This window comes from Mytilus californianus, unplaced genomic scaffold (assembly GCF_021869535.1).
Source record: "Mytilus californianus isolate M0D057914Y unplaced genomic scaffold, xbMytCali1.0.p SCAF_1, whole genome shotgun sequence".
Taxonomy (NCBI): domain Eukaryota; kingdom Metazoa; phylum Mollusca; class Bivalvia; order Mytilida; family Mytilidae; genus Mytilus; species Mytilus californianus.
In genome coordinates, this window is record NW_026262581.1 from 104879737 (window position 1) to 104907436 (window position 27700).

Genomic DNA, 27700 nt, shown 5'->3' on the forward strand with positions numbered 1-27700 from the left:
CTGGTGTGTATTGAGTCATTGATAGAACCAGTGATGCGTGAGCGACGGTTATTAATAGATCGTTGTATATAGATGTTTACATAATCCATTATACAGTGTCGACGGGAATTAGCCGTTGGTCCGATAAAACTGGTGTGTATTGAGTCGTCAATAGAACTATTGGTGCGTGAGCGACGGTTATTAATAGCTCGTTGTGATATATACAATGTTTACAGTCAGATAAAAAAAAACTGTCTTATTACCCTTTTCAGTCGAGATAATAAAGTTACTTAATATTTAAATATCGAATTTGGTTATTGTTCAATAAAGAAAAATCTATTTTAATGTGACCGATGAACAGGATGAATACACGCGGTAACTTTGAAATACACAACTACAAATATTCTCACCTTATAAAATTCTTCTTTATTGTCATGTTTAGAAAAGAAATCAGTTCCTGTACTAATAGTCTTATTACTGTAGATGCCGTAATCCGGCAAGATGTCACATACTGATTTGAGACTTGTTTAATAGAAAAATATATGTATATGTCCGAGGCCAGAGATCATTTAAATTTCATTGGCAAATATGAATTTTTACTACGATCTGATTTACCTGTGTGATCCATTAATCTTTATTAATGAAATGCACATTTATACTCCCAGGGTTGAAGGCATATATAAACAAAACAACATGATTCGATGATATAATAACAAGTTGCGAATTGTAGTCCGAATGTGTATACTAGTATATAGGAACATTTGGACATTATTTCATATTCATAATTAATTAGTTCATCCGTCATTTGTTTTATTGAATTACTATTCAACTGTGGTTATACAAAAAGAACCGTTTATTGGAACTAAATACAATGAACCATCTGTTTATTTGATACAGGTGTCAACATTGAATTGAAGCTTTACATTTCTGACGGACAGGGGAAAGTTTTAACCTTAGTTGATATCAGGGGTCAACTGGTATAGCAGTATGTTGGTAATACACCGACCGTCGTTTCATAATATGTATATGTATTTACGCACAATGCAGTCCTTTCAAACTCGATTTCGCTAACTCGTAGGTTGTCTTTTAGACAAAAAAGTTCCATTTAAAAGATATGAAAGTTGCGTACATGTATACCTCAATGCACGTCTTGTTAACTAATCTGTTACATTGTGAAAAATAAATAAGTTCTAATTAAAAGATTGGAGGGTTATTTTACATGAATAAAAGTTTTTCTGATCATTATTGTTTTTCAATTATTTTTGAGAGTGCGATCTTAAAACTAAGTTCGTCCTGACATGCATGGAATATTTGCCACTGGAAGTTAAGCAACCAACAATCACTCATCTTAAAATAAGCCTGAGAGATAATATTCTTTTAAATTTTAATTGTTAGACAGTTTCTCCGTTTATTATAAAGCACTTTCAGGTGTAATGTTAAAGTGTATATTATATACATTCCGGGATGAGATTAATTTACTATAATTGCCAACAAAAAAAAAAGAAATGATGTTACGTTTCTTTTAATTAAAAATTAGACTGTAACGAATGTAGACCGAACATTTTAAATAATGAAATAATGCACGCCAAAAATATCTGTAATCAACTTGATCTTAAACTTGACTTCGCTCACAAAAGAGAATGTTAAAAATAACTCAGATCAATTGTGTCGACTGCACGAGATTTTCCAACGGCGGGAAATATCATGTAACTATAAACACAGGTGATGTTACTGACCGATTGTGGAATGTCAATTTAGGGTTAAATTTGATGTGTAATGATTGACATTATTGTGCGCGTTAAAGTTGAGGCTCTAGAAGGTTCATTTCAATTTATAACCGAAAATCTAAAATCAAGTTTTTTTTTTCAAATCAACGTTTAAGTTTTGAATCTTGTGGGAGGGAAACTTTATTTTATTTGTTTTTTAGGGGCAAAGGGGGTTACCATAAAAGTCTATAGGAAAATTAAATAAAACAATTTCGAAGGTCACAACTTGTAAACTAATGAAAACAATAATATAGCGAATTAAATAACTGTTATTAGATTGCAATAACATGACGTTTTTTTTTTTGTTTCGGGAGTGGGAGTGTGATTACCTTATATACTTGAGATGTTCCATTTTCGGCATTATTTGTATTAGTTTAACTTGTTCTCGGTGGCGGATCCAGATTTTTTTATATAAGGGGAGGGGGCACTAACTGCTAATCATTCTTAAGTGATTCCCTATATAATCAACATTTATTTTCCAACAAAAAGGGGGTGGGCACCGTGCCATTCCCCCTATATAGCCGACCGAGCAATGTATAGCCAGTCAAGGTCGTTAAAAACTTCCATATATATGTATAGCCAGTCAAGGTCGTTAAAAACTCCCGGTTCTATTAGTTTCATTATATCTTCATCAGCATAACTGTATCGGGAGCATTCGAGTAAGGTAGCACTCCATAGATAGGTGTGTAGTTTCGCATGTATGACACAAGCGCTGCAGTTGGCCTAATGTATTAGAAGGCCAGGATCGGAAGATTATTAAACATTCTGTGGCTCAATTTTAATTTTATTTTCTAACTGTGAAGTGCTACCTAAGCCGTGGCCTGCAGAACCCTACTCATATTTTTAAAGGGTGTTCCAAAAGCACATTAAACCACTTCCAGCATTATACAGGTCGTGAGGTACAATTTGATGGGGAGGAGATTTCAATTGCTGTTCGTTGGGTTAATTTCCTATAACTACGAATTTTCGTTTTTTTTTTCATCAGATTTGCCCGAATTGTCTATTCTGTTAACTCCATGTAGACCCTCATACGCAATGTTTTGTCTTTTTTTACCACGAATATTTATATTTGTCAACAAATTAGACAACTTATTTAGTTATTTTTTGTATGTCGAGGATAACTTCAATGTAATTAAAAATCGATCTCTCATCGCTCCCGTTTTCTGATATCTTGTCAAGTTGATTTCCAAATGTTTTTTTTTTTATTTAAGAATTGAATGCTTCTTTTTGTAACTTCATTTGGGTGTAAAAGCGTTGGCCGAAGTACCTTTTGTATGAAGCGCGGAAGCGCTTCATTCTAAAAATGTGCGCACGGTCAATGCTTTTACACCCCTATGAAGTTACAAAAAGAAGCATCCAATACTTATAATTACATTGTTAATTAGCTAGGATCATGAAAACACGATTTTTATCATTTTTTTATTTAATTTGCCTGTGCACTTTACTGTTGGATCTCGTGTCATCATGAATGATAAATTTCATTGTGTAATGAAGTTGATTAAGGAATAACGCGAGATTTCAGTTAGCCACTAAGAATAACGTATTATAATGAAACATACATCTAATGTAATTATATATTTGTACCACTTATTTTATATTCAGATTATAAAAATAATCCCGAATACAAGTACTCCAAATCCCTGATAGCCCCCCTGAAACACCATACCTATATCAATTTAATTAATTCTTAAGACAACCATTTAACTTCAAAGGGGTGGGTGACTGCTTTTTTCCCCTCATAAAATCATATTCTGATCCCCAATTTGATGAGAGAAAAAAATATTTTGGTCAGGCAGATGACAAAAAAATATTCTGAATTCCAGATTTCCCCATACCGTTTATTTTGAGAAAAAAATTGCTTGGTAACAGTGGGGAATAACGTTGTGTTCCAAATGATTTCTGACTCAGACCAAACCCCCTAACCCCTTGAATTTAAATGTTGCTCCTATACGCGTTACTATCATGAATTTTCTATGTTTCATGTATATTTCAGGTCAGGTCCCAGGACATACGCTGTGTTCAAAATTATAAAAACGTAGAAAATTTATGATTCGTGTACGTGTAATATGTCTCAAGAAAATGGATTGAATTAAGTACTATAATCATTTTTTTTATTTATACAAAAATACACAAAGGCAATGAAAACCGTGTGTGCGCCAAGAACGGTCAATACGTATGACAACTCGGGGGCTGATTTAGGGGGGTGGGATGGGGGCAGGTTGTCCAGGTCCCTCCTTATGAAACTACATATTTGGTTAATTCAGACTTTTATTTGCACCTACCCTAATAATTCAGTCGTCATATTCCGCTGATCTACGATTACTTCATTAACAAGTATATAGGAGAAATCGATTACGGGGAGAGACTGAATTTTTCGGGTTTAGTTCAACTCCGACCTTCTTTAGTTTGTACAATATAGCAAGTCTATTTAATCCATTTCTCCGCTGTTTTCGTTGTATATAGCACTTTCGTCATACTTAGGCTAGGTCTCAAAGAGTGGGTCATAGATATAAACATATCTAGAAAAATGCTGTGAAGGTAATATCTTGGATGTGCCAACTAATAAACGTGTCAACGCTGTACCATAGGATTTGTATAGTAATATGAAATTTCAGGGTATTGGTGCATGGTCAAGTGGTTAATTAAACTTGGATTATCAATGAGCGAGAATTAATGGCCATTTTAAATCAATCATAAGATAATGGTGATTGCACTTTTTTATTATTATTAAATAATGAAAGCTTTTTCAGAGGGACGTAAAAGGGGGCGTTCCTGCACGGAAGAACGCGAAATAACATTGCCATTTCACGATGAACGAACAATTAAAAATGTCTTGCACGTTGATCTTTTTACCGATTTCACGAAACACGGTGAATAACGAACCTGTTTTCACAGCTGCACGTGAAATAAAAATGGCAAAACAAGTTGCACGATTATATAACCCTTTACCACCCTCTTTTCAGATATAGGGAGTGACGGACAAAGTTTTAACTCTTAATGAAAGTGTTCTTTAATTCATAAGTAATAAAACATAAAATTAAAGGCAAGTTAGGCCCTTCTGTCAAACGGGAAAGATGCGCTTGAAAAATAAGTGGCTGGGTACCAGTCTTCACGATAAACTTTTGAATCCACAAGCCGGAAGCTCAATTTTACGAACATTTAAGTTGGAATCTGTTGGCATGTAGAGAAGAATTTTACAAGCCCCAAAACAATTCTGTACGCCATGGCTGTAGGACTCGTGGTTAAGCTCGAAGACTGGGGTACGAATTAATTTTAATAGTAGTTCACCATGCAAGACCGAATGTATAAATACAATATAGTTTTAAATATAGTGTGGCAGAAGCGGATTTAGAAGGGGCAGGTCCCCCCTTTTCTGGAAAAAAAAATTTGGTTGATTATGTAGGGAATCACTGAAGCATGACTAGAGCGAGCCCCCTTTTAGGCAGCCAATGCATATGAAAATTTCTGGATCCGCCACTGGTGTGCTAGCTAATAAATGATATATTTTTTACTACTTTTATTTTTTTTAATCCTTGGTCCGTCTATGTGAAATAATCTAAGTTTCATCAGGTACTCACGCGGAGAAATAAAATATTGAAGTGATTTGAGTACCGATAAATTAAATGTCTCCTTGGTAGCTGGTATCCCTTGAGGGATTAATAAATTGAACTCAGGCCATAAAAAAGAATATGTTTGTTTGCCCTAACCCTACCTATCCAGAAAAAAGCTGCTGCTCAAAATCTTTTATTGCCCTGATTTGAAAAGTTTTTTTTAAATCAGATAGTCCTGTATACTAAAACATATCTGATACTTCAACTTCTCTTTGCCGAAAAAAGAAAGAAAATGCCTGCCTACCTACCTACCTACCCACTGTCTCTACCTTTGGGTAGGGTTTGGGCAAACTAAAATATTTTTTTAGTGTGGCCTCATGTGTGTCGGAATAGGTATAATAAATATATTTCATTTTACAGTATTTTAGTTTTTATGATTATTAATCAACTTATGGTACGGTAATAACTTTTATTTTTGTTTTTTTTTAATTTTTCTTTTGTGTCAATTTCAATTTGTCCTCGTTCTGTGAACAATATAACACGGCTACACATTTTAAAAGACAAAACACAATTATAATTCGATCAACACTTTGACTTATTATACTAACTTAGCATAAAAAACCCAGATAAACGAGATGCATGCTCCAGATATTCTATAGAATTTTTAATTCACCAGTAAATCAGAAAATTATGTCCATCTTCAACATTTCTTTTTTCATTTGATGTGTGTTATATCATTTTGAATATCTTACAATGCACATATAAAAAGACTAGGTTTTTGCGATGTCCAATATTACGTGCGATGATGCGTAGCTGCATGGTAGATACTACATGAATTACATCATTTTGATTATCTTTGAAATCACTCACACGTGGCGGTGTACACATAACACACAATATATGACTTTAAATACCTGGGGCAATTTATACTTCCGTTTATTGTCCCTTTAACTAGCCAGTGTATCTGTGTATAATGTATTTACCGACCGTGCAAGGGCTGTATAGCCAGTCAAGGTCGTTGAAACCTCCATTTGTTATGATGTATCTCTGGCTCCATTGATAGACTCCCATAATATAGTCGAGTGCGGATCCCGGATTTTGAAAAAAATGTTGGAGGACGAAAAGACAACATTAGAAATGGGACTAATGTATGAAGTTTATATTATGCATATACCATTGAAGCAGCCTCGATGATAAATTGTCATCTAAGACGGTATAAATTAAAATTCTGTATGACATGTCACGAAGAGGAGTCGAGATATATGCGACATATTTTATTATATGTCCTCACAAAGGTGGTCTATTTCACATGTTTTCGGACATTAAATCTATTTCTTGTGTGACAGTTTGCTGACTGTTAATGTTCATCATAACCTTTTCGCAAATAGGGCCGTATTTACACTACAAATTTCACTCTGAGTACAGACAAACCTGTGCATCTTGAAAATTTTTAGAGTATTGGGTGGGGGGGGGGGGGGGGGGGTAGGACCTTTATCGGGACTCCGGGATCGGGTGTTTTTAAGCTCGGGATTTCGGGATCCGGGAATTCTTTTTTCGAATTTCGGGATGTCGGGATTTACATTTTTTTAAATTCGGGACCTCGGGATTCCATGTTTTTAAGCCCGGGATTTCGGGATCAGGAACCCTCCTACCCCCCTCAGTATGGCAGGACCTAGATAAATAAAATTTAAATGCATTTTAAGTTTCAGAATATTGAAAACTTTACTAGATTTTGCTATTCATTTTTTTCGTTCCTGCAGAAGGTGCCAAAATAAACTAAGGTGGAGAGAATCGGAGACGTTAAGGGCTTGAATAATTCGAGTTAGGTAATTACATGGTCCGAGGACACAGTTATCGTTCTTTGGTTTTTGTTTACCTAAAGTCGTGGTGTGAACAGTGTGTAACTAGCATTTTTTTTTTATAATACACTTTCCCAATTTATTTCTTGATATCTAATGCATGAAATTTTATGTAAGTGGATGAAATTACATATTAAAAAAAATTGGGTGCTGAATCTTTATGTTAACAGAGACATATAAATTGTATTATATGTCTCTGATGTTAAGTAGTGATTTGGTCCAGTTAAAAAAGGTCAAATATTAGTACGTCTGAAGCTGTCTAACTGAATTTGAGACCCCCTTAACACAGAATTGTCAATAATATGAGTTATCTAGAGCGTTAATACGTTACAATTGACTTGGAAAGAGCCGATTTTTAAATTGAATTGATTAATTCAAAAGGCTTGGGCAAATAACATTTGAGAACGTAACTTTATAGCAAGGAACTATAGCGTATGCAGATTTTCTTTGAACACATACGAGGGTCTTGAATATTGGGGGAAAGGGGTGTCTTTCAATCCTGTTTGTCTTTTAATTTGTAAGTCATTTTTTCTCTATTCTTCATATTTTTCTCTATTCCTTATTTTCTTGGCGTCTATTTTCTTCACTTTATTTGGCCCTTTGTTGTGCACTTTTTGTTCATTTATATTCTCTATTCTTCTATAAATCCTATCCAGACCCTCAAAAACATACACAATCAATATGTTCCGCTCCTAACCCCAGTTGACATGGATATAGACAATTGTCATCCATGGGGTTTTTCTCATCTGTTGTGATGATATAACATTGCTAAACGAGTCCGTTATAAAAAAAGATGTGGTAAGATTGACAATGAGACAACTCTCCACAAGAGACCAAATGACACAGAAATTAACAACTATAGGTCACCGTACGGCCTTCAACAATGAGCATAGCATATACTGCATAGCCAGCTATGAAAGGACAAAATACTAGGAGTCCATTACTTCTGATATTACATATAGATATATGATTAATGTATAAATACGCAATCACGTATACGTCCGATGCTAAATTGTTGGCTTTGTTGGAAGGCAAAATATTTAGCCCTATACTGACTGGAACTAGTATATACAACTGAAAACTAGATAAATAATGAAAATCAAGGAATCAATACATGCTATAACAGCAAATCTGAACGAAACCAAAACGCATATTGATAAATTATAAATATACAACTTGCATTTCAGCAACTGTTTTGTTAGTAATTATTTATGATGCAATTCGTGAATAAATTATCCTACACAGTGGAACAAATGGGAAGTCAAAATACGTTAATTTCTGGATTAATACTTCTGCAAAGACGATGTCATTATATTGTGTCAATAAACCGACTTAAATTAAAAATCAAATTATAACTTTGTAATGATTATAAATGTTTACCTTTTGAAATAAATTTTGATATACACAGGTAGTAACCTCGTCATATCGAGGAGCGTTTAGTACAGTGATTTTGTCATAGTTTGGTTAAGTCGAACATGGTTAAGTTAAGTTACTTCCCCGAACGATTGCCTCAGTTCTATTCAAACAGCAAATAAAAAAGCAAATAAGATGTTTGAATCTGTATTGTAAGTCAAACATTCTACATTGGAATTGTTGTTTTCAAGAAATTAACGCAGAATAAGCTAACTATCAAAATTGCTATGGTTTGGTTAAGCGATGACATGGTTCGGTTAAGTGTCTAGAAATTCGTCATGGTTTTGATCAAGTTTGTCATGGTTTAGATCCAAATTCATATATATGTGTTTCACCTCAATATTGATAGTTTGTTTGAAAACGTTTATAATTAAACGAAGTTACACAATTTACCAACTGACTAAGAAGAAGAAAAGCCTTTTAAACCAAATTTGGAGGGTGTGATCGGCATACATTAAACAATTTCATTTTTCGTGACTTGTCTTTGTATGCAAATCATACCACTACGAGTGTCCTGAGCACTTATGTAATCCCACATACAAAAGAGAAATCATTTGACAAGGATGATATTTTGGTTCCATTAATATCCCCCCGAACTAGAAATTAAAAAAACAACAGACACGGCTTCCTCTGCCTCATTTTTAGACTTGTGCATTGAACTTGACATCAGCTGTCATCTCGGTACCAGTATCTATGACAAACGAGACGATTTTAATTTGAAATTATCAGTTTCCCCACCTTAGTAGCAATATACCAACTTCACCTGCATATGGGATATACATTTCCCAAATCATTCGGTATTCAAGAGCTTGCAGCTGCGACTCAGACTTTGTAAAACGTCACCAGTGTCTAAGCAGAAAGTTGATGAACCAGTGGTATGTCAAAGAACGTCTCGTCCTTTTTCTAAAACAAGTTCATTGGAAGATACCAAGACCTTGTTGATAAATATTCCTTATTTTACTTCACAAACAATAAACGATGGTCTGGAAGTATAGATTCTAGGTATTGTCGTTGTTTGTCATCTTAATGACGTCTTGTAGTTTTCTTTTCTTTGTCTTTGTAAATTATAAATTAACTGTTTAGTCTATTTTTTGCAATATCCACATGACGTGGCTCGGTACTTATACATCCCGTCATTGTGTTATTGTGCTATGGTAAATTTTTGTATTCTTGTCTTTCGTTTTTGCTGATGTGCGTTGTCTATTTGCCTTTTAGTTTTCTTTGTTGACATATTTGTTTGTTTTTATAGTGATTAAGATTATAGCTCAATGCTGACTGCTGTAACCCTATTTTTGACATTTTTATCTATTATGTATATATGTTTTGTTCATACATTGTTGTCAATATAAAGGAACTTTATGCAACTGTGATACAAGTTAGAGGTTTAGCTGGCTATAAAACCAGGTTTAATCCACCATTTTCTACATACGAAAATGCCTGTACCAAGTCAGGAATATGACAGTTGCTATCCATTCGTTTGATGTGTTTGAGCATTTGATTTTGCCATTTGATTAGGGATTTTCCGTTTAGAATTTTCCTCGGAGTTCGGTATTTTTGTTATTTTACTTTTTCCTGCAATATGATTTAAATAGTCACTGCTCTTTTAAACTAGCTTTCGATATGATAATTACAAAAACAGAAAGTGCTCTTCTGTTTCACATAGAATATTTTCTCCGTATGTCCATGATTGACTCTGCCGGGGATATCGTGAGCGGCATCACTTGTAAAATTGTTAAAGACGTCTACTTAAAGTTGCAAAACGTATCAGCTAGTCATTTACATTTTTTTCTAGCAAAGTATACATCTGTTGTTTTATTTTGAATCAGTCTATGATGAATGAAAGGAGATGTGGGGGTTATACGCCCATGATATAGCAACCCATCTACAAAACTAACCAAATGATATTAAGAGGACACCATATAAGGCTTCAACCATCCGCAAAGCAAAATGTTAACGCGTGACATATTTATTTGTTTCATTAAATATTAGTGAAATCAAAATAAAAAAGTACTCCAAAGTTCCAATTTAAATATATGAAAGGTCACAATTTCGAATTAGAATGAAGCCGATATAGTGTCCATTTTTATGAAAATGTGATTATGTTTTTGTAGTATTGTATACGTTGGTTTTCTCATTTTAATTTTTTTACAATTAATTTTGTCGGAGGCTTTAATAGCTTGCTAAGAGGTATGGATTTTGCTCATCATTGAAGACCTTACGGCTACACATAACGTCACAGTTCCCAAATTGAAACCGAGTACCCAAATTGTACCTATTTAGCAAAAATAGCAGCGAAGATCTTACAAGTTTTCTTAGGGACTAAATAATTTGCATTTTTTCATCATTTGACATTGTGCACGTCTTTCAAAGAGTTAAATATATTTAAATATTCACAAAACGTTCACAGTATATATCAACAGATGAAGTGTTTACTGGAAAAAGTAAAATCTGTGAAAACGTCGCCATGCGACGTCCACAAAAAGACATCTTTTAAAAATGAACAAATACAATATGTTACAGGCATCAATTTCTTGAAAAATTAATAGCTAGCATGGACTATTGTCAAATTGTTCTAAATGTTTGAATAAATAACACAAAACATCAGTTATTCGATTTTTACGGACGTGAATTTAAGCATAGATGCAATTTGGGTACTCCTCATAACCGAATCATGTGTCGTTTGGAGGTCGGTTCAAACCAATTTTTCTATGATTCAATATGGATTCAAAATTTAATTGGTGGGACAATATAGTAAATAAGGATGTATCAACAAGATAAACATAAAATGGAAACTTTTGTCTTGATCGTAAAAAAACGTAGGTGATGAAACTGTCAAAATAGGTGCAATTTGGGTACACTCACGTATGCTAACATCTACGTCATTTTGGTCTCGGGTGGCTAGTTATCTCATTGGCAATCAAACCGCATGTACTTATTATATAATACTACATTGTGTGTGCGTTCATATGTCCTTTTGGAATTTCCAAATAAAACAATTATATAAAAAAAAGTATATAAATAGTAGTATAATGTCTGTTTATTCTGATCGTTACTATTCCATGTATTCCTTGATACACGACAAGAATCCCATAACTGAACCATGTCGAACATGAAATAAACCATGACACCAATGAACCAAACCATGACACTGAATTTTCTGTAATCTTAAATTGTGTGCAATGGTAGCTATTTTTCGGAATAATTGACGGCAGTTTTATATTATAACGAAATATGTGATGTAACAGACGGTAAGCAAACCACCTTTCTTTATGCATTAGAAAGGAATCACAACTTTTAAATTTTGACATACGCAAGCATTATTCTGTGTCAAATTATTAAATACATGATAAAATTTTTGTTGTACTATCATATTAGCTATAAACAAAGATACTTACCAGCTTGAATTTATGGTCAGAAGTTCCTTTAATAAAATATTCGAATGTTTATATTTTGGCATTGTTTGTCATCAAAAACACTTAACACCGTCATGTCTAACTTAACCAAACTATGACAAAATCACTGTACTAAACGCTCCTCGATATGACGAGGTTACTACCCGTGATATATTGAATATAGATACAGAAAAAATGAACTCAAATGTTTTATTTGCATGTATTGTATGACGTATTTAATAACATCTATGTGTAAAGAAACGTTTGAATTGCCCGATCTTTTTGTAAAGCATGCTATTTTGACGATTACGAATTCAGACTCTGACACTAAGAAAAATCTTATTAGAATAAAAAAAAAAATTCTGATCGGCCGTATATAAACCTCCCATCACTTTATTCATATCACATATCAATTTAAAAAAATTCGCAACGATGTCAAAATAGAAAGGCTGACCAAAATGTTCAACTTGCGGCTAATGATTGACAGGTATGATTAGACCTTGAGGCTCTTGTGGGGAACGTGGTGTCTAAAGTAAAAAGAAGATTATTCAATTATTTATTTTAGGACTCGTACGATATGTCGATCTGATATGGAAAATTGTGAGTTTCTTTTAATAGCACAAAGAAATAAGACGATAGAAGGGTAACAATTTTGTAACCATAAACGAATGACTCGTATTTATAATTTACGGGACTGATTGTATCGAAAGTTTGATGAAAACATTCGATTTCAAACCTTCTTGGTTGGAATGAACATGTTCGATGTATATGCAAATAGGTCTTTATTATATAATGTATTTAAATTATCTTCATCAAATACAATACAATATATAACATGTATCTATGATATCCTCCATAAAGAGTAAATATCTGTACAGGTAAAATTTAATTCTGATCAATCGGGTACAGATTGAATTATTTACGACCTTCCACTTGTATTGTACAAGGAATATCACAGCAGGTGTTAATTACACTAGGACAAGTGTCAAATCAGTATGACATCTTGCCGGATAACTGCATCTTCAGTAAAAAGACTCTATTAGTACAGGAACTGATTTCTTTTCTAAACATGACAATAAAGAAGAATTTTATAAGGTGAGAATATTTGTAGTTGTGTATTGCAAAGTTACCACGTGTATTCATCCTGTTCATTGGTCACATTAAAATAGATTTTTCTTTATTGAACAATTACCAAATTCGATATTTAAATCGTAAGTAACTTTATTATCTCGACTGAAAAGAGTAATAAGACAGTTTTGTTTATCTGACTGTAAACATTGTATATATCACAACGAGCTATTAATAACCGTCGCTCACGCACCAGTAGTTCTATTGACGACTCAATACACACCAGTTTTATCGGACCAACGGCTAATTCCCGTCGACACTGTATAATGGATTATGTAAACATCTCTATACAACGATCTATTCATAACCGTCGCTCACGCATCACTGGTTCTATCAATGACTCAATACACACCAGTTTTATCGGACAAACGGCAAATTCCCGCCGACACGGTAAATCTCCGGATGACATGCATAATTTTCTGTGACACAGCAAATTTACGATGAACCTCTAATTATTTTCCGTTCCGCGCAGATTATCCAAAAATCGCGGTCATTTGCCAAATAGGTCTACCAGTGTTACTTGAACATGCTGTATAGTATTTAAATGTACATTTTAATTTATATGTATAGAACTTAAAAATCAATCTTTACAATTGTTCAAATGTGTGAACATAGGTTTTCGTTCCAGGACCTTTCATAATTTTATATATAGAAAGTCCATAAACTTTCCAGATTGTTCAGCTTGATTGAATATTTATCACTGCAACATTCTGTCTGAATCTGTATTGGATATAACTTGAAACTGGGCTGAATATCAAAGTGAAGGTTCAAATGGGTTAACAGAGAAAGATCTTTAATGGTTAATCAAAGGAAAAAGAGAAAATGCAAAGCCTTATAGACAGGCAATTTATGCCAGATGAGCTCAAATAAATTTTGAAATAACTCACATCTGTTTCATCTCCTTCTTCTTTCTTTGCCTGTCTGACTGCTTCCATGATACATGATCTGTCATAACTGTGGTTGAAATTGAATCTGTCTTTTAGTTGCTCTTCTGTCAACTTTCTGAAATATGCACGCCAGACAAAATTGGAAAAATTCATCATTAAACGGCAATAACTCCAATAAGAAGTTGCCCGACAGTTTTGACGTAAATAGACAATACAATGTAGGTAGAGCTCAACATTTTGAAAATTTTTGCTCAAGCCAGAATTTTTATATTCATAGCGGTTTTCCAAATAATAGGCAAAACTTGCATTTTACCCCTATGTTCCATCTTAAGACATGTCGGCCATCTTTGTTGGCAGGTGGGGTCATCGGACACATTTTTGAACTAAATACCCCAATGATGATTGTGGCCAAGTTTGGTTATATTTGACCCAGTAGTTTCAGAGGAGAAGATTTTTGTAAAAGTTTACGATGACAGACGACAGACCCCAAATGCAAGTGATGAGAAATTCCCAAAAACTGTAGGAGTTGATTCCACAAACAATTTGGTAAATTTAATTGAAATAAATGGGGAATGTGTACATGGGACACAGATGATGCCCCCGCTTGTATATAACGTTATAAAGGGACATAACTCAAGAACTGTAAAATTGACACTACCCAAATTTGTACTTGATCTGAGATTTGTGGTAATAAGCATTGTTTATAGGTTTCATAACATTTAGTTAAGGCAAACTCAAGTTAGAGAATGGAAACGAAAATTTCAGCAATTTTTCCATTTGTAAAGGGGCATAACTCTAGAACGGTAAAAGTGATGCCACCAAAATCCGAACATGATCTGTGTTTTGTGGTAATTAGCATTGTGCATAAGTTTCATAACATTGGGTTGAGGCAAACTAAAGTTAGAGAACAGAAACGAATATTTCAGCAATTTTTCCATTTGTAATGGGACATTACTCTAGAACGGTAAAAGTGACACCACCAAAATTCAAACTTGATCTGTGTTTTATGGTACAGGTAATAAGCATTCTGTATAAGTTTCATAACATTTGGTTAAGGTAAACTAAAGTTAGAGAACGGAAACGAAAAATTCAGCAATTTTTCCATTTGTAAAGGGGCATAACTTTAAAACAGTAAAAGTGACGCCACCAAAATTCAAACTTGATCTGTGTTTTGTGGTAATAAGCATTGTGTAAAAGTTTCATAACATTTGGTTGAGGCAAACTAAAGTTAGAGAACGGAAACCAATTTCGGGACGTACGGACAGACAAGGGTAAAACTTAATGCCCCCTCCGCTACGGCGGAAAATTAACTTTCAAGGTCGGATAAAAAGAAAAACATTTCTCAAACAATTCTGTAAAAGCAGGTGTATACTTCAACATGTGACTTTATTAATCCCTAAACGTGCTTTGAAATCAATCTTAGTTGTAAAGAGATCCTAGCTTTCATTCAAACATTCAAAAGAAAAGAAACTGGTTGAGTAAACTCCTGTCCATTAAACCCTATAGATCAATTAACAGAATACTCTAGGACCAGTCAGAAGAATAAACTGTTAACACAGAGATATGTCTCGCCTTTTTGTAATTTTGATAATGCAAATGTTGAAATTAAAATAGCAATACTTTAACATGTAACTTATGCAAACATTCAAAGTCAATGAACCATGACTGAAGGTACATGGCGAAACAATCTCCATGGAAATGAGATGTGCCAATGCTAATACAACTGCATACCAAATACCATTGACTTATCATAAGTTGTTCCCTTTAAACAAACCTAAACACAAACATTAACTTGTAAACTATGTAAAGTTTCAAAGTCAATGAACCATGATGAGGGGATGGGGCTATATAATATCAATGGAAACGAGACTTGCAAATGCCAATAAATTTGCATACCAAATATCTTTTACTTAACATTAGCAGTTAATCTTAAACTGGTCTAATCACAAACTAATATACATGTATGTAAACTAAGCAAAGGTTTCAAAGTCAATAGACCATGATGAGAGGGCAGGGCCAAATATTCTCCATGGAAATGAGATGTGCTAATGCTTATACAACTGAACACCAATTAACATTGGCCTATAGCTACCATTAATGGTTCCCCTTGAACTGACCTAATCACAAACTAATACATGTAAACTAAGCAAAAGTTTCAAAGTCAATAGACCATGACTGAGGTGGCTGAGCCAAATAATCTCCATGGCAATGAGATATATATGCCAATGCTTATACAACTGCATACCAAATATCATTGACCTACCGCTAGTAGTTCCCCATAAACTGACCTAATCACGAACTAATACATGAAAACTAAGCAAAAGTTTTAAAGTCCATAGACCATGACTGAGGGGGCAGGGCCAAATAATCTCCATGGAAATGAGATATGCCAATGCTTATACAACTACATTTTTGTACATACCAAATACCATTAACTTATATATATATATTTACAAAATGTACCACTAGTGGTTCCCCATAAACTGACCTAATCACAAACTAATACATGTAAATTAAGCAAAGATTCAAAGTAAATAGACCATAACTGAGGGGGCGGGGCCAAATAATCTCCATGGTAATGAGATGTGCCAATGCTAATACAACTGCATACCAAATATCATTGACCTACCAATAGTCAATCACCATAAACTAGACCTAATCACAAACTAATACATTGTTGACGACGCCAGAAACAGCATACCTATGTCTCGCTTTTTGACTCTATCAAGGGAGACAAAAATGATGGACTACATTTACTTATCATCTCCCATTTGTGTTGAAAATTGTAAATAAATACATGTAGCTGGCAATAGACAGTTCTTATATAAAACACTGCATAGGAACAACCAGATCATTGAACTTCTCCCATTCCAAACATATACATATACTGTATTGGTTTTCTCATTATTGAAGGCCATACAAGAACTGCAGTTGTTTAAAATACACCAGAAATGGAGTTTGGTATAAATCAAATATATAACTTCAATAATTTATTTCAAATTTCACTTTGTTTTCAACATTTTCACCTTTCACCAAATGCATCAAATTAGACCTAATCTTATTAATCAGTTGTTTATATTATTTCTATGTGTTACATTACATAATTATCAAATTGGTTTGATAGTTAATAGGCTTCCTTTATTTGGCATCTTTATTGCTGGTAAACATGCATGTGCTTCAAAGTAAGCAAATTTCAAGTTCCCTGGGTTTTATCTTAATAGCGTTATTTAGTCATGTGATCAAATATATTATATTCATTTTTGTTACTCTAGGATTTTATCAATTCTACAAGCAATGCATGAAACAAAAGTGAATTTGCATTAAAATATAGACCAGAAACTTATTTTGGGATTCTTGTTTACTTTACAGCCTAAGGATAGTCTTGATGATAAGACTCAGCTACACTTACAAAATGTACATGTTATGTATTGAGGACGTGTCCAGCAGATGCACAGGTTTTAATTCGATGCTTCATACGACAAATAAATGGGGAATGTGTCCATGAGTAACAAATGATGCCCCTGCTTGCATATAATTTTATAAAGGGACATAACTCAAGAACAGTGAAAGTGATGCTACCCAATTTCGTACTTGATCTCATTTTTGTGGTAATAAGCCTTGTGTACAAATGTATAAGTTTCATAACATTTGGTTGAGGCAAACTTTATGAGTTAAAACATCTGGTTGAGGCAAACTCAAGTTAAGAGAAAGGAAACAAAAAATTCAGCAATTTTTCCATTTGTAAAGGGCATAACTCTAGAACCGTAAAAGTGACGACATCAAAATTCATACTTGATCTATGTTTTGTGGTAATAAGCATTGTGTATGTTTCATAACATTTGGTTGAGGCAAACTAAAGTTAGAGAATGGAAACTAATTTTGGGAATGTACAGACGTACATGTACGCACAGACAAGGGTAAAACTTAATGCCCCCTCCGCTAAGGTGGGGGCATAAAAATTGTGCATCCAGGACGCATGTACACATCTTTACAAGAACCTTTTGTATTAAAACAATGAATTCCTCAAATAAGTTTTTATTCAAACCTAATTAGCATGATACATTTGTAAGTTGCAATACTGGTAAGTACATTTGTATATTGTACAATGTGCATGTAAGCTTGAGTCTATTTCCTTTGACCAATGATACATGATTGTACATGTATATACATGTATGTATATAAAGTGTTATTTGTAACACAGTCGTTAAAAAGCTGCTTCTGTTCTGATTTTTACACTAAATACTTGTATATCTAAAAACATTTTTAGCATTACAAATCAGAATGAAATCATCCAGATTCTTCATCACAACTAAATTCTTGCTTTACAAACTACTTGTATAATTTCATGATTTATTGGGTATTCATGATCATGATACCATAAAAACATGAAAAAATAGAATTTGTTCATGCTTGGATAGTCGGACTGAATATTTGGTCCAAAATCATAATACATTGTAAGATTATCAATTATATGACTGCCTGTTGACTGTATTTGAAAAAGAAATCCTTTTAAACATGTTAAACTTACCTAAATTTTTCAATTGTCATATCAGATGGAAAGTGGTTAAGATGCATTGACAAACTTCTTTTACTTAGAAAATCAGCAAAAATTAATGAACGCCTTCGTAAAATACCAGTACTTTCAAAACCACTTGGGGAGCTGGATCGGCGATCATGCTTAGGAAGTCTCAGTCCAGGATCTAAACTGGTTACTATTCTAAGTTGCTTGTTATATGGAACAGAAAAATTAAAGCTTGCAACCTCCATGTCATCACTAAACTCTGCACTTTCTCTTAATTTATTAGAATCACTATCATCACTGAAGTCATCAATTCTATTTCTGCCCTCAAAACTTTTAAGACTTGCTGATGTACTTCCAGGGGAAAAACCTGAGGAGGAGAGAGACATGTCCTCATAATCCTCTTGCAAACTACTTTGCCTTGAATAACTCTGTCCCCCATCCACTCCCTGGGATGAAATACTGCTTGTTCTCCTCTTAAGCTCAAACACTTGATCATCTTCTCCCAAAGCACTTTCTTCTCCATCATGTGAACTTTCAACACTCCCAATCCTAAAGATTGGCCTAAGCAAATCCTTAGAACCAAAATCTGAGTCATGATCAGAAGTTTTAATATCAGCTTCGTCATAGTGTTTTTCATGGCTTGACTCTGTATTTATAGGTAATGTTTGGATTATTTCTATTGGTTTCTGAATATGAACTATACTCTCAGTTTCTATTTTTTTCTTTACGTCCTGTAGTTCTAAGGTCTCAGTAATTTCATCAGCATCAATTGACTTTGAACCACCTTTAGTAGCTTTTTTCTTGCAGCTTGTTTCATCTTTTTTACTCTCTACTGTTTTCTTTCCAACCTTAGATTTTGACTGTTGTTTTTTATTAGCTGCCTGAGAAAATTTTGTTGACAGTGATTTTCTGGAAGACATTTTAACAAATACCTATCAATACAGTTTTATACCAAACTTCTCTCTGGAATTGATTGAATGCATGTCTTAATTAACATGATTAACAGACGAATAACCACATCCTATATAGTACAGTACATGTCATCCTTTTCCATATCAGTTTATGAACTTATTTAAAAAACTGCTAACCACTATTGAAATACCAGTCATGTTAACTGACAACAGAGATATCTTTATGTTCATATTACTTAATGTAGCCACGAAATACGAGGCATGTTGTGGTTTGTTTTGACGGGTTGACCCAAAAACAAACCAACTACACGAGTGTCATCTTTTTGATAAACCGGACTATCAGCTGGGGTCAATACCTTTATGACAGCCTCCATGAACGTATTCTTCTGCTCATGAATTGGTAAATGATTCTACACTCATACTATGCAAAACCAACTTAAAAGTCTACTTCTTCATCGGAAGTGTGCTGTTTCATTTCCTGACCCATATCAACTTTGCATTGTGGGACAGTGTATAAGTTCCGGTTACGAAGCAAAGCACTGCAATGCTGTTTGAAAGCTGTAGACAAACATTTCGAGCGCACCGATATTCCATATGTGTCCTTTCTATTTTTTCTTGTTCACTCATTTTCGAAAAATGTTATTCTCTAAATTTATCAAAGGATTTTCATAGTAATAGCATACTATAAAAATCCTTGCCTGATGTATCTGAGTCTCCGAGTTGTCATGAAAACAGATTCATTTAAACCGTTAATTCTTTTCAAATTATATAGGGACTTTTTGCTCACGCGCATGGAATAATGAGTATGAGTCTTCAGACCTTAGCCTGAGTTCTTGACTCACTGCTCGACAGTTGAGCCAGGCGGAATACAACGACATGATTTCGTCAATTGTATGTTAGAATGATGCATTGTGGGATGGCGTCATTTCTTGACACATTGCGGGAAATATTTATATTGTTACGAATTCACTGAACATTATTTTGCATTTCACATGAAATGCAAATTTCGAAAAATTTAGCATATATAATCAAACGTTTATTGATTAACATCGTGAATCAACTGTTTTAAAATTAAAGATCCGATCGATATATTCCTTGTTTATAGCCTGGGGTCCTGGCTCACTGCACGACAGTATTAGATTGGGTCAAGATGCCAGGCTACCTTGTTTATAGAACATGCACATGCGCAGTTATTCAGTCCTGTTCAGCGCTGATAGTTGGTCACGTGGATTGTATTACGCCTGGCCTATCGACGAAGTATTAGATTGGGTCAGGATGCCAGGCTACCTTGTTTATAGAACATGCACATGCGCAGTTATTCAATCCTGTTCAGGCGCTGATAGTTGGTCACGTGGATTGTATTACGCCTGGCCTATCGACGAAGTATTAGATATGGTCAGGATGCCAGGCTATTCAGACCTTAATTTTCCGTTCAATTTTTAGGCTACTCCGGACAAAAAACATGTATCTTGCAAGTTATCACGTCTTACTGGATTCTTTAAAAACTTTGAAACGAAATCAAGTCAGGCCCGAATATAAGACAACACGGGCCGTTTATAAAAAGTCGAATCGGACCGTCTACAGAGACATTTTAGACCGTCTTTCAGAGAGCGACAACTCGGTCCTACGGACAATATTGGTGTGTCATTTGATTGGTTTAAAGAGATATGATGAATACCGTCAATGGACACAACTTAGACCGTCAATATAGGAATAATTCAGTTCGTTCTGCCTTCCACAATGAGAAACCCCATGCATATCACCGGCATGATCAAATGAGAAAAAACGACAAAGCCAGCCTGAGAACTGATTTATACGAAAAACAATAAATTGAATCGGATATGACATGCAGCAATCAACGGCAACCACTGAATTATCGGGCGATACAGATGGAGGTATATTAATTTCATGATCAGGATAGACTTTCACTAACAGTATTGTTCATCGAATATAAATTATAGACATTTGACCAATACAAACCCTTCTGAGGTGTAAATCATACCAAAGGATAACGAATATCGACAACATGACGCTCACGATAACCGTGACAAATTGTAATATAAATTGCATTTTTTCTTTTGATGTTTTGATGAAATAATTTGCTTGGAAGGAGTGTTGAAGGGAATACCATGGTCTATTATCTGCAATTTAATGTTTTACCATACTTTGATAACTGAACATGAAACCGAATAGACTCTAAAAGGAAATTAGGCGGAGCTTAGCTATGATCGTACAACATGTTCATTTTGATGTTATCCCATGGTTGAAGGGCAAGGGGCCCGTGTCCTCTCCCACTTTTATGGGGCTTCATATTTGGTTAATGCGTAGACCTTTTATATGTTCCACACCTTACGATTGCCTTATTTGCCCCCTTTTAACACCTTGGATCCGTATCTGCTTGTTAAAAATCTGCCGGTGTGCCAGACCAACATTGTAAGTTAATTGCAATACCGACTTACGCGAACCACCATCTCATTGGATAAATCGGTAGCATGATCAGTGTCTTCTATTACTTCAAGCTGTCAATCATTTTATTTATTTCATTCACTTATTATATATGCCACGTGTCTAAATCATTAACATATACAAACAAACTCATCCTTTGGATTCGTTTATTAACTACGGTATTATATATGCCACCATAGTATACTTACACAATGTTTTGAAAACACGGATACACGATTAAATAAAATATGTACCTATACATATTTGTATATCTGGTATAAATTATATAAGTTATATCCAAGACCAGGCTGAAACCATAATACCAACTATAAAGGTTACTGTAGTTGTATACTAATTAACATTTCGTCTGAAATCAAGACATTTTTTATTATGATTGCCTTAATATTATTATTTCAGTACAGACAAATTTTCATTGGTCGACCGATCTGAGAAACGCTAAAGAAGACACTCGCGAATTAAAGCGGGCTTTTGAATGGAATATCATGACTATTTTCCAAATTGACAATGTCAACTGATTTTAACGTCTAAAATCAAGAAATGTTTTATTATGGTTGCCTTAATATTTCATTACAGACAGGTTTTCATTAGTCGACCGATCTGAGAAACGCTAAAGTAGACACTCGCGAATTAACGCGGGCTTTTGAATTGGAATATCATGACTATTTTCCAAATTGACATTGTCAACAGATTTTAAAAGTACATGTATTAATGACTAAGTAAGTGAACTATTTTTTGTCAGTTTCTCTTTGTTGTCATGGACCCAACTTTGGACCTAGTCTTAAGCCAATTATATTTCCTTTTAAAACCGCTTTGGGTGGTGTTTGGGTTAATTAGGTCTGGGAACGATCTTGTTTCTTTTGGTATATTGTGGTGAGTTGTTGTTTGGATCCGTTGCTAGCGTTAGTCATATATATTTACTGAGCATGTGCGAACACGGGGAACAGAAATATTGGCATGAATTCGGAACGGGTGGCGGGAAGGCCTTTAGAAACTCATTCAAGAAAAAAACCTCTCCCGCATATAAACTAAACTAGATAATTAAAAGTTAGGATAGCAAACTACACTGTGCATGCTAGTTTCCGAACGCAGAGTCGCTCTGTTTAATATAATTTAGTAGTTTGATAAAGAACACACAAATCGTGTCTACTCATTTAGTAATAGTATGTTGTATCATGAGAGCTGTGAACAGAACACCACATTCGTTATTAACTTTTGTGAAATATTGTTTTACATTATACCTAATGTGCAACTTTATACACACTTGAGCAAATTTTAGAGTTTGCATACTGTATATCTCTGAAAAGTAAACACCTGCGTTTTATCTAATTTTTAATGATTTGTTAAACTCAAACGGACATGTATACAGTATACAGAGTAGATAAGTCGTTACTGTCAACGGAAACAAAGCAACCCTCAAAGGTACGTAGCCTACTCAAGACTTCCAACGAAATTTAAATTATAATACCACTAATAACGTTATTGTTGTCTATATTAGATTTGTCACAATTGTTTGATCGCAAGTTTCTTAACGGATGTAAGAACACCCGTTTGAAGAACTGAAATATTTGCAGTTGACCATTTACAGGACACAGATATAAGATGAAACATGTTTTGTGTAATTTATAGGAAGTCGATACATTGTGGGAACCTATTGATGTTCAACAGCTTTCAATTCAGTCAAGCAGAGTTCAAAGAAAGGTTGAATCCACTTCTGATGGACCAGTGGCTGAATTGTAACTGACAGTCTTTCTCACCCAATGCCTCTGATTGGCGGAGACATTTTGAAAACATGTCCTTTAAATTGCATGGCCAATTGCAACAAACATTTGATGAAATGGCTAATAGGGTTGGTGAGATATTTTAATATTCGTTATCCTAAATTAATAATGGATCCAATAAGGTCTCTATTTGGTCAGATTTTCACTATTCCCTCCAAATATCAAACACAGACAAAAAAAGATTTTTACAAACGACAGCATCATTTATTGGTATATTATCAATCAAAATGACTAGCTGCATGAAACTTCAAGAACACCACGAATTAGCTCGAATATGGGAGCAAGACTGACTCGTGTCATTCAACACTGATGAATGTAACATCATCAGGATCACACATCAGAGAAAATTTACTATAAAATGTATGATTCGGTGGTTGTTGTCTGTTGTTGTGTATCATATTTGTTTTTCATTCATTATTTTGTACATAGATTAGGCCGTTAGTTTTCTCGTTTTTGTCATTTCGGGGCCTTTTATACACCTTATCGCTATTCCCGGCTGACCCGAGAATCTGTCCCGCTTGAACTTTTGACGTCATACAACAATCACTTTTCCATTGTGGCGTCAGATATTTTGTATTGTGACGTCAAAATTTTACGGGAACCTGTGTGATGTTCAGTAATGGCGGACAAATAGCGATAAGGTGTATAGCTGACTATGCGGTATGGGTTTTGCTCATTGTTGAAGGCCGTACGGTGACCTATAGTTGTTAATATCTGTGTCATTTGGTCTCTTGTGGAGAGTTGTCTCATTGACAATCATACCACATCTTCTTATTTTTATATGACCATATCAGTCTAGACAAATTTTAATCCGCAAAAAATTAAGACATCACACTTTCTTCATATCTAAAATGAAACACACATATACAATAAACAGCAACAAAAGCAAATCGCGCTTAAGCATTTATTAACTCTAAATCAGTCAAGAAGAGAGTTTGCTTAACGATAGTCAGACCAAAACTAAATTATCTTTAAACACCTTGTGACCAAAACACATCAGAAGTTTCAGATATATTAGAGCAAGTATAAAGAAGAGCTGTACAATATGCTTTCATCAGATATCACGATACCGGCAGTTTGCTACATGACAGGGACTTTACAAGAACGAAGATTAAACTTCAAATGTTTCTTAAAATTGCTAACCAAGAAATTGCCATAATATCGCAACATGCCCATACTAACTAAAAGCCAATCGAAAACAAGACCAAATCATCAACAAACCTACAGACAACAATAATGTAACAAAAGTTTCAAATTTTCATTATTTTGCCTAACCATCAAAGATTATTTGTTTTTATCTGACTATAGAAAATGGACATACAAATTTGTAAAGCAGTTTTAAAGTTTATTAATAATAAGAAAAAATATTAACGTAGAAATTGCAAATTTTAAGAAACCTCACACAAGCATGTGCCAGAAAGTAGTTGTCAAAAAGTTGAGGGAAAATACTGTACAAGACCAATTTGAACTATACGTCGCATGAATACATAAGTGGAAGGTCTTTTATGGATATTTCTTTTTTTCCTTTCTAATTTGACGTTACCTTACTTCTTGTCAATCAGGTGGCGTCATTGTGAACGTTGTGGTTAAGGTTCCTCTGAATACTATAAGAAACGTTTTATCTGCCCTGACGGTATACACACTTCAGTTGATTTGATTTTTTGATTATTGGTGTTTTAAAGCCACTTTTAAGCACCGCTTTTGGGCTATTTCGTGGCGGCCAGTTTTTATTGGTGGAGGAAGCCGGAGTGCCCGGAGAAAACCACCGACCTTCGATAGAAAAACTGACAATCCTAGTCAATTAAGATTGGAGTCGAGTGCACCCGCACGAGCGGGGTTCGAACTCACAACCTCAGTGTTGACTGGCTAGTGATTACAGTAGTAACTACTTAGACCACTCGGCCACCGAGGCCCCTCACTTCATTTGAAGCAAATTGTCAGGAATATTAATATTAATGGAAATGTCCAAATATTAACTCGCCTGAGAAAAAAAGTTGCAGAATGCGAAACATAAATATGCTAATCCGTAAGTGATGACGCAGTTAAATTATTGTTTATAGCTTGATACTCCACATTTTGCATACATATGGCTTATAATCGGAAGTTTCCATTTGGCTAAATAAATGTCACCTCTTTTCATGGATCAATGATACACGCCGCGTTTGTTGCTTATGTTAATTTATGGTGTACAATGAATAAGAGGTGAGGTCAAGCATATTTGGTCTATATGGTCTCAATGGTTTGTCCATGCTTCTAAGGGTTTTACGGATAATCTACTAAAACTTCGCGGTCTTTAGCTGTCTTGATGGATCTGTAAACATCCATCTGCAAGCACTCATACGGAAGATTTGAATGCACCAGGGAGGTAATAGTTTTGTTCCTTGAAGAACTCCAGAGTCAACAGTTACTTCTTTCCTCAGATCGTTCTATCCCTACTACATCCCATTAAACCCTTCATTATTCTCTTTATCGAGAACAATTTTAGCCATTTGTTAATTGGTCCTCCGATTCCATATTATGAAATTTTGTTGTGCAGTTTCTTGTGTGGTACTGTGTCGAAAGCCATTGAAAAAATCAAGTATTGTAATGATAGTTTATATAAAACGGCATCAAATGATATTTTTCATGATGTGTCTGCTTATAGTGTGTTTGAAAAAATTGTATTATACAGATGTCAATGGAACTGATCTATAGATTTCTGCAGCATGTTTATCTCCTTTTTTTTTGAGCTCACCTGGCCGAAAGGCCAAGTGAGCTTTTATCATCACTTGTCGTCCGTCATTAACTTTTACAAAAATCTTCTCCTCTGTAACCACTGGGCCAAATTTAACCAGACTTGGCCACAATTATCATTTGGGTATTTAGTTTTAAAAATGTGTCTGATGACCCCGCCTGCCAAACAAGATGGCCGATATGCCGTTGATTAAAATAGAACATAGGGGTAAAATACAAGTCATGTGTGTCTATTATTTTGAAAACCGCTATAAGAAGAGAAATTCTGAGAGCAGGAAAAATGTTCAGCATGTTGTGCTCTTACTGTTGTCCATATAAGTCAAAACTGTCAGACGACTTCTTATAGGAGTTATTGCCTTTAAATGACGATTTTTACGATTTTTAAAATGTTTCCATATTATCTTGAAAATTAGAATAAATAGATAGAAACTTTTAAAAGCAAATCGAGATCTACAAACAAGTCAAACATGACCAAAATTGTAAGTCGACTCCTTATTGAAGTTATTGCCCTTTAATGTCGATTTTTGCATTTTTTGCCTGTCATCTTGAAAACTATAATAGATAAACAGAAACTTTATTAAGGAAAAATAATAGCAGGATAAGATCTACAAATATGTCAACATGACTGAAATTGTCAGTTAAATGTTAATAGAGTTATACCCCTTTAATGATGATTTTTACCAAAAGGTTGCCTTTAAGAGCCTCTAGTTTTAACCCCCCATGAGATGTTTGCCTTCGGTCATAGTAAAAGTATAGCCAAAGCCGGATAAGGGTGATATTCCCATTGTGATTTGCATTGGTGTTCACTTTAATTCCAGTTTACATCTATACTGCAATGAAGACCCATTGGTGGCCTTCGGCTGTTGTCTGCTCTATGGTCGGGTCGTTGTCTCTTTGACACATTCCCCATTTCCATTCTCAATTTTATAGTCAAAGTCAGTAAAACAAATGCTCTAATTGTGTATTATCGCACTATGGCCCTGCAGGGTGTGACAACAAATGTGTGACAACAAATGTGCAAGAAAATAAAATCAGTCTAAATGTGCGATTATGGGAAACTGCAGCTCAGTACCCTCGCATGAAAGCATCTAGTGAGGTACTATCCACCAAAAATAGTGAAAGGCTGTTTTATATACGTATACTGTCTGGGATGAAGGAATTTTTTAATTCTATATGTTGATGTTCTGGTATATGGGACAAGGAATCGTGTGGTATGTCCTGTAGCTACTGGTAATGTTGTATGCAGCTCTAGTATTGGTATTGATACGAAGCCATGTACAATTTTGTACATTATCATGTCTTCCTCTCAGCTATT

At 34.5% G+C, this 27700-nt stretch overlaps 1 protein-coding gene across 3 annotated transcripts in view; it reads right to left on the reverse strand.

The window, feature by feature from the left end:
- Positions 1–19895, reverse strand: part of LOC127728590 (microtubule-associated serine/threonine-protein kinase 3-like) — a 110189-nt gene extending 90294 nt beyond the window's left edge. For all 3 annotated transcript variants that reach the window (XM_052236135.1, XM_052236116.1, XM_052236125.1), the window contains exons 1-2: positions 18504–19895; positions 13976–14090 (exon numbers count right to left, since the gene is read on the reverse strand). In XM_052236135.1, the coding sequence (XP_052092095.1) occupies positions 13976–14090; positions 18504–19417 (1029 nt within the window). In that variant the 5' untranslated portion in view covers positions 19418–19895. The remainder of the gene's footprint in view (positions 1–13975; positions 14091–18503) is intronic.
- Positions 19896–27700: the final 7805 nt, after the last annotated feature.